Here is a 9,924-nt window from a genome sequence, read left to right on the forward strand (position 1 = left end):
CACAATGGGGTAAATTACACATATGGCCATTAAACTTTATTTTTTCTAACAATAGACCACTAAACTTCAAAACTTAATACAAAAGTCATTCAACTTTATATTTTTTTAATACCCGTAGTCACTCAACGTCTCAAACCGACCGTTAACAGCTTTAATTTTTTTTTTCAAGAATTAATGATATTTTAAACAACTTTTTTTTTCAAGAATTAATTGTGACTTTAGAAATTAAAAAATGTGGTTAACTATTTCTAAAATTATTGAAAAAAATGATAATTTTGTCCTTATCTTATAAAATAGCTAATTTAGGGATAAAGATCAAATTTGAACCTAAAGTTTTTGAAGAAGTGCATATTTTAGCTCTAGTGTAAAAATTGTGTAAATTTAACAACGTTTCTAAATCAGATCAATTTTAGCTCTAAGTTAATAAAAATTTGAAAAATTGGTTTGATTATTATTTAACTGTCACACCAGACCTTCTAAATAAGTTTGTCGATAAACTAATCTTAGGGATACTTAAATATCTTAGACTTAATTGAATTTGAAATGTCAATTGTAACAATTAAACCAATATTTTTAAATTTTTGATAACGTAGGAATACAATTGATCTTTCTTGAATGGTTAGTGTTAAATTTAGACGATTTTATATATTAGGGTCAAATTTGGCCCTTATTTCCCTTTAATTTTATTTTACATTTTAGTGTTGTTATTGATTTTTTTTTACATTTTATTTTACACTGTATATATAGCTTGCCCCTACTGTATACAAATACTGGACCCGTTCATGTGAATAGACATACCTTTCCATTTTTTCTTTAATTTTTTTTGAAGTTATCTTTCTTTCATTTTTATATATTAGTAAAAATTTAAAAATAATTTCCATTGTTTTAAATATTTTTATGTATTAATGAAAACCTAAACTATATAATGTATATGTTTTTTTAGAAGAGATTAAGAATATGAATTATTAAAAAATAAAATAATAATCATACACTATCAATATTTTTATTTGTTATTTTACATAAACACTTATCAGTAATGGATTAAATTTTATCAAATAAGTTTTCACAAACGGTTAATAAATTTGTTAAACATAAAAGGAATCAATTAACAGTTAACATGGTTTTAACAGCTAACATGGTTTATAACTTTGTGATCTTATACTGACTTTAGTTTATATTTATGTGGGATTTTTCATTTCGCTTTCGTGGTGTAAAGTTTCTTTTTAATAAAATGATATATGATTTTTTATATAAAAAAAATAATAATATTTTTATTTGTCTATAAAAATAAAATAATACTTTTATATAATTGAACTAAAAGGCCAAAAAATGTGAAAAGACATACTAGGAGGGTGTTTGTTTCAGCTTTTCGGATGAGCGTTTAGCGTTTCATTCTAAACCGCAGAAAATATAGCGTTTGGTTAGGTTTATCTAACCGCAATGTTTAGCATTTTCTCTGAAAACTGAATCGTTTTGGAGCGTTTCACAAAAAGATCATATTTAGAGCTTTTCATAAACAATTATTTGCAGTTAGTTGTTATTGATAAATGTATTATTCTTATTTCCACAAAATATGTTTATTCTTTAACATTATTTATATTTCTACAATATAATTACCGGAAAAACAAAATTTTGTTGCATTCAATAAATTTTTTATTTTTTATATAGATTATTTTTTATTAATTTGTGTAACACATTTTTTATTTTATAATAGGATAAGGTGTAAAAATACCTCCAACATTTATAGCTAGGAGCAATTTTACCCTTAACGTCTAAAATGGTGCAATTATACCCTTAATTTTGGCAGTCAAAAGCAATTTTACACATAACATTGACAAGTTGGGTCAATTTAAAAAATAATTTATCAAACTGTCTTCTTGGTCATGAATATTGTCATCTACACTTCAAATGTGCACGATTTTATCATCGTCAGTAACAGATCATAAACATATGATTAGACATGAATTTTTTTAAGAAAATAAAAAGAATATATTGTCTTTTGTACGAGTTGGACAAAATAAATTCCAATATTTAATCGAATTTATAAATATTAATTTTCAATTTTATTATTAGATCATAAAAAAATTTGAAATCTCTTTTTTAGAACCACCGGTATGTGCAATTGGTGTATAATAAGAAATAAAATATCTATGTTTTCTAATAATATCTAAAATCGACCCGACTTGCCAATGTTATGGGTAAAATTACTCTTAACTGCCAGCGTTATGGGTAAAATTGCACCATTTTAAATATTAAGAGTAAAATTATTTCTACTTTTAAACGTTATGAGTATTTTTTTTTATATTTTTTCTTTTATAATTTCATCGTTGATTAATTTAAAACATGTCCATTTTAGACATTTTAAATCCGAAAAACAACAATTCAATATAATTTTACCAAACACTAGTAATTAAACAGCTGATAGCTTACTGCAGCTGCAAACAGCAAACAACAACCGCAACAACTATTAGCTAACAGCTGAACTAAACAGGCCCTAGATTACACTATTTTGATACGAGGATCTAATTGATTTGATTAATCTATATAATTTATTACGATGGGTTCATAATTATATTATAGTGTATATATTAATGAATGTAGTAGAGGTGACAAAAGTATACACGATCCGAAATCGATATACAATTTTAGTGTCTGGGTTTAGTTTAGTAGGTAATGTGTCAATTTTGAGTTGACACAAAACTGACACACAAATTTTGGGATTGAGTTAAGATTGATATGCTAATCCGAAAACGACACAAAATGATACGGATATTTAAAATTATTATTATGTTCTCTCGTGTTTTTATACGTACTTTATTAATAAAGATAATAAAATTATAATTATTACTTGCAAATATAATTCGAACTTCCTAAATTGTTATAAAAACATTATACGACCCCTAATATGATATTAACAAATTTTTGGATGGTTAATGTTAATATACTAATATAAAAATGACATAAAATATTTAAAAATAATATCACATCTTATATTTTAAAGGCTATCATTAATATATACATAAATATAACAAAATTACATGTAACCCGAAAACACGATATGAAATCGACATTAATCCAAATAAGTTAACACGATTGTGACACAATTTTTTTAATTGAGTTTAAATTTACTCTTTCAAGCACGAATCTGAAAACACGATACGGACACGATAATAGCGAGTACAGGCTCTTTCCACTTATCCAATCTTAATTAGTGAAGGAGGAAATAATTCATAGCAACAAGGCGCATTACAAAATCAATTTAGCAATTTATCCAAAAAAACAAACAAAATAAATTTAGCAAAATGCACTGTTTGCGTTATGCACAAATATCCTCAAATGATCCTGACCGTCACTTCCCTATGCGTTAAGATCCACCGTAGTTCGTAGTTCCCGAAAATCCACTTCAATTTAATCTTAACGCCCGCTCCTCTTGACAAATCTCATGCGTTCATTATAGTCCTCATCAATCCACGGTTTATAAGTCATCCACGTCATCAATCCGTGGCTCTCTTAACCAGCCAATCAAATCTCATCCACCTTTCCCAATATATACGAAGTCTTCAATCGATACTTTCACCAATTCACTGAAGCATCTTGTTTTTCCCTTCCAAAGTTTCACATCTCTCTAATCTTTTCAATTCCCGATGGCACCTAAGGCAGCGGAGAAGAAACCGGCCGAGAAGAAGCCGGCTGAGAAAGCACCAGCAGAGAAAAAACCTAGAGCAGAGAAGAAATTGTCGAAGGAAAGCGGAGGCGCAGACAAGAAGAAGAAGCGGACGAAGAAGAGCGTAGAGACTTACAAGATCTACATCTTCAAGGTTTTGAAACAGGTTCATCCTGATATTGGGATCTCGAGCAAGGCGATGGGGATTATGAACAGTTTCATCAACGATATTTTCGAGAAATTGGCTCAGGAATCGTCTCGTTTGGCTAGGTACAACAAGAAGCCGACGATTACTTCTAGGGAGATCCAGACCGCCGTGAGACTTGTTCTTCCGGGAGAGTTGGCCAAGCATGCCGTCTCCGAGGGTACCAAGGCGGTTACCAAATTTACAAGCTCTTAGGTTTTTCTCTGATGATATGATTTGGTGTTAGTCGATGTAAAGGCTGCGGGATCTTTATGTTTGATTTAGGGTTTTTACCTTTGTGAAATGCAATGACAAACACAGTATCGTTTTAGGCACCCTGATTTTTATGATCTTTTTAATTTTGCGTATTTAGTTCTTAATTTTTTTAATTTTTATCCATTAAGCACTTGATCTGTTGCAATCACTATTCAAGTCTCTGATTAAAAAGAAAATTAAATATGAACATTAAGTTGCATTATTTATTTTATTAATTGTTTGAAATTTCACTTTTGACAGTTGAAATGAAATTCATACATTTAATTAGATTATAGAAATGGAATAATTGTTGGTTGTGTAACAGAGAAAAAGAATAATCGTAATGTGTTTTTAATTGGGTCAAAAGGTGAAAATGTACATTAAAAATGGGGCTATAAGAAAAATTGAATTTAGAGAAAGATGTATCTGACACAGCATTTGGCATCCCCTTATAATGGTGGCGTGTTTCACTTCACAGCTCTCCTTCCTTTCACGTGATGGAGAGTCACTTTTCACGTGGCTTTTGTTTTTATTTATTTTAATAAAAAATTTATAAGTAAAAAAAAAAAATTTTATAAGTTATCAAAATATAAATAATAATAATAAAATTAATTTTTTTTTTAAAAGAATTACAAAAAGAAAGTAATTTTTGAATGGCACAAATACATTTAAAATGTATATAGGGATAATTTTTTGATATATGAAGTCTAATATGTAAGAAAAATTTCTTCAAAAAAAGAAAAAAGAAAAATAATGTGTATGTATATATATATATATGTACAAAAGAAAGGAGGAGAGTTTTGTATTAAGGGAGAAAAAAACAAAAAAGATTTAAGACTTTTAATATATACCCACTAATATGTTAGTACAAGTTAGTTTATTATTATGCCAAAAATAATAAATTTTGCTATTTACCGTCTCAAATTATTTATAACCATCCTTATTTGGACAATTTTGTCATTTTTATATATTTTTTTCAAAACTGATTTTTTTTGAGAGAATCGGTCAAAATTTGGCCTAAAGGGATGCCGCATCCGTTTAGGCCAAATTTTGGCCAGTGTAAAGTTGTAAAATTTTAGTGACGAAAAATACTAAATTGTTCAATTTTCTACGATGAAAAATGTAAAATTCTCCAATTTTTTGTGACGAAAAATGCAAAATTGTCATAAAAATATATATATATTATTTTCATGAGTTTTTTGATAAAAAAACGTAAATTTTAATGTTTCCGACTTATAATCATCAATTTCCAGGGTTCGGGTTGTCACACATCAATTATTTTTACAATTTCAATTATTGTTGTTCGGGTTTATGATTTTGTAGAGAGAATTTTCAGTTTTTAATTATGAGAATGACAAAAAAATCCAAACGAAAACTGTGATAAGTAATTTGGGGACGGTATTTAGCGACCCACAAAATATGTTTAAGGATCAAATTGGTCCATAAGCTATATCTTATAATTCGATTGGATACCGAATTTCTTAAAATGACCCATTAGCTCCCCAATATATATATTAAAATCACCAATGAGCTCCACCCCATGATTACTTTACCTCACTGAATCTTACTCCGGTAGAGGGTGATCTTGATCTTGATCTGGTTGAACAGAAAATATGCAATTCATGTTATATAATCCTTTGTAGGCCACTCAATTTAACAGAGAAGCTGCATTTGAAGCTCCCAAAAGATATATAAGTGTCCTCGACACATTTTCCATTAATTCCAACTCCTCTTGTTTCAATATAAAAGATCTGACAAAAAAGTCAATTTCTTAATTTTGATTTCTGAACTCGATTTGCACACATAATTACACACGTAGTGCTCCGTTAATTAGAGCGCAATCAGACGATTTTCTTCCGATTTTGAAATTATAAAGAAATTAGATGAAAACCGTCAGATTTCTTCATCACCTACATAATTTGAGCAATAATGCTCGGATTTTTTTTTTTTCTCGTTTTACCCACAAAAAGTCTAATAATATTTATCCGATTTCATGTTGTAAGGAAGTCACACAAATATTGTCCGACTTTTGTGTTGGAACCTCTCTTGAAAAAAGAGATATTCCCACCTAAAAGAAGCACGGAGAATCGTTCTGTTTTTGGAACGATTTCTAACAAGAAAGTTGGATAATCTTTATCTAACTTTCTTGTAATAAGAAGTCGGAATATCTTTTTCCGACTTTCTTATGTAAGATGGGAAGAAATTGGACTTCTTTAAAAAATTTAAATTAGATAAGTTGTTCTTGTAATTTAGAAATACGCTATTTAGTACTTAACTTTTGTTCTATTCAACGGTTCAGACTCTCAGATAAGAGACTAAAAACAAAATTTAAGACTAAGTAATGTATTATTAAATAAGAGAATTAAAGAACTCAAGCGATGAATAATGTTTATGCCCGATTAAAGGCTATGGAACTCAAACGAGTTAATATTGGTCTTTCTTATGGTAATGCAATGTGTTGAATATGGGACAAACCTCATTGCAATGCGAACCAGCAACTTCTTTGGATATATACCAAGCTGGTCTAAGCGTGGTTCTTTGGGATTCAACAGGGATTTTTTTGGTAGCGAGGACTAAAATTGTCGACCTACCGCCAATTCGAAACTCGAGTGTTTGGGTTATCTTCGAAACTGATGTCAAAGTTGTAGTTGATTTAACAGAGTTCGAGGATATTAACGGCAAGTTCAAAGCCCATCTTCAAAACGACGGTTACTCAATCTGTTTTGTTAGATGACAAGCTAACGGTTTTCACCATGCGTTTACTCGGTCAGCTCGTTTAAATACTTGTCCCATATTTTATAGCATTGTTCCAAATTTTATTTTTCCTGTACTATTGAATTCTTGGCCTATTAATCATATATATATATATATATATATATATATATATATATATATATATTTCAAAAAAAATATATATAATTGATGTTTGGGATAAAGTGCAAAAAATACACTTAATATAGACAAGTAGGAGCAATTTTACCTCTTACGTTTGCAACTAAGAACAAATCTACCTCTAACGTTGATAAGTTGAATCAATTTCAGAAATCATTATAAAAGACATATTTCGTTCCTTGTTCTGCAACAGTTGCATATTAATTGGTGCCAAAAAAAACATATTCATTTTTTTTTTGTGATTTAATAAAAGAATTTGAGATTAATATTTTTAAATTCGACGAAATTTTTGTATTTTTTTTTCCAAATCGTACAAAATACTGCATAATTTGACATTTTTTTGTTAAAAAAATTCACTTCTATTGATATTATTGTAATATGTTACTAATAAGTGATAAAATGATGCAAATGTGAAAATGTAGTTGATATGATTCATGAGTTTAATGAATGTTTCTCAAATTGACCCAATTTCCTAACGTTAGCGGTAAATTTGCTCGTTATTGCAAACCTTAGAAGTAAAATTGTACCATTTTAAACGTTAGAAGTAAAATTGCTCTTATCTACCAACATTAGGGATATTTTACACCTTCTCCCTTGATTTTTTGATATAGTAATAACAATTCATTAAAATTAAAATCATTTAAAGATAAAAAAAACCTCAGTCATATGTTTTGGTTCAAACAGGCTAAGCCCATTAAGAAGTAGACTTGAAAGTAGGCCCATTGAAACCCAAATGGCTCATACTTCAGATGACCCCCTGCAGGGCAATTTACACAGAAATTCATATTTGAAAAACTATTTACAACTATATCAAATAATAATTTTGAATTATATCAAATTAGTAAAATCAACAATTTTAATATATTTTAAAGATTAGAGTTTATAAATTAGGTGTCTAGGATATATTTTCTAGGGTTTAGGATTTGTGAATTGGAGTCTAGAATTTTTAAATTATGGTGTAAAATCACACTAGATAGAGAATAGTGACATATTAAGAATTAAATTTGGTATGATTTAGTTGTAATTTTATACTTAATTATAATATTATTTGACCCGTTACATAGAAATATGAAATTTAATCTCTCTACATATTTTATAACTCCACCATAGCATAACATAGGATAGAACACATCATAGCATAGGACACGTCATCTGGAAGCTTCACTTCAGGTTGCGTTTTGGCAAAGTCCGATCTTCCAATATATTAGCATGACTACATTCACCTATATATTTTCATCAAATTAACAGTAAATATTATAAATAACACATTTTTATTATAAATAATAAGTATAATAATGATGCATGCATGTCAAAATGAGTAATAATAATAATAAAAATCATTAATGTTTCCCAACTTTCACTATTTAATTTTCACTGTCTATTTCTCAAATCAATTTCCTCAAAAAAAAAAATAATAATAATAATAATAATTTCCAAATCAATAGTAATTTGATGATTATTTAACTTGGTGTTTAATATCAAATTAATCTAAAATGACATGTGTTAATTAAATAACTACAAATCATACAAATCATATATTGAAACATGTCATTTTGAACCAATTCAACCCTATATACTAAGCTGTTAATTTTGATACCTTTTTTTTCTTTTTTGATACCTAAACTTGATATTGGATTAAAATGATCCTATTAGGCAACTAAAACTGCCAAATTAATCCTTAACTAAAATTTAGTCCGACAGATTATAAGAAAAATCAGATTTTACCTCTATATATAAAACAATACAACTTTAAGATTAATATGCAGTCAACCATGCATTTTCAAGACTTATTAACTTTTATAAGATATGCAATTTTATTCTAATCACCCTCTAACGAGCATTCCGAATGAATTTTTTTTAATCGTATACGTATAAAGTGTTGAGAAACCACTATGAAAATTCATTAATCTTGTGCCAACGGCCGGTAATAACAAATAATAATAAGAATAACAGTTCAACCACATATTAGTTTTATCCACTCAAACGATGCCACATCATCATCTAAGTGGAGGGAATCAATATTGATTCCGATCCACAGTAAAATTATTTCTTTTCCTCATATTTGTAATCAAGTTTGATCAATACTGGTCAAATTAACTAAAAGCTAACTATAATTAATTGAAGACCAACATATCATACTGGAACATTATTAACCAATATCATAATCACTCAATCTTTTTTTTATGGTTAGATAATCACTCAATCATTAGTTATATATTAGGACAAACAATTAAAATAGCCTTAAACAAAATTAACTAGTGTTTACCTTTCTGCAACTGCTGCATATTCCCCAAATTAACATAATTAAGATTTGTCTCCATTTCTTCATCCCCAAATGTATTCAATCCCAACCGGACATTATCGTCATCATCGGAATAATTAAAATCCATATTAACTCCTCCCCCTTGCACAATCTGCGGCAGCGAACCGGGTAAATACCCAACTCCATTAGCCATTTCTTGAAACCCTAACTGACGAGTTGGAGAAGGAGGAGCAGCAGATTTTGTCAAGTTTTGAAACCCTAATTGAGGACTAGGAGGAACAGATTTTGTCAAGTTTTGAAACCCTAATTGAGGACTAGGAGGAGCAGATTTTGTCAAGTTTTGAAACCCTAATTGAGGACTAGGAGGAGGAGGAGGAGCAGATTTTGTAAAGTTTTGAAGTTGTAAATTGAGGTCATGGATCTGATCTCTTAGTAATGAATTCTGTTGCTGAAGTTGATTAAAACAGCCTAAGGGGCCATTTATTGGATCTTGCTGCCAGATTGAAGCTTCCCAAATGATGGAATCAACAGCTTTCGACCTATCTTGAACCCCAATATCTCTGATTAACTTTTTGATGTTACGGAGCCCAAAAAGCCTTAGAGCAGCGCGAAACTCAGTGATGTTGGTCCTAAAATAGGGTTTCATAATACAGTCTTCTCTGCAGC

General features: G+C 29.1%; 1 protein-coding gene across 1 annotated transcript; it reads left to right on the forward strand.

Annotated features, from left to right (window-relative positions):
* Positions 1–3,560: 3,560 nt before the first annotated feature.
* LOC136234015 (probable histone H2B.3) lies at positions 3,561–4,189 on the forward strand. The gene has a single exon (XM_066023768.1). It carries the CDS (start codon positions 3,645–3,647, stop codon positions 4,062–4,064), a length of 420 nt encoding a protein of 139 aa, XP_065879840.1. The 5' UTR covers positions 3,561–3,644; the 3' UTR covers positions 4,065–4,189.
* Positions 4,190–9,924: the final 5,735 nt, after the last annotated feature.

Source organism: Euphorbia lathyris, chromosome 6 (genome assembly GCF_963576675.1).
Source record: "Euphorbia lathyris chromosome 6, ddEupLath1.1, whole genome shotgun sequence".
Lineage (NCBI taxonomy): Eukaryota > Viridiplantae > Streptophyta > Magnoliopsida > Malpighiales > Euphorbiaceae > Euphorbia > Euphorbia lathyris.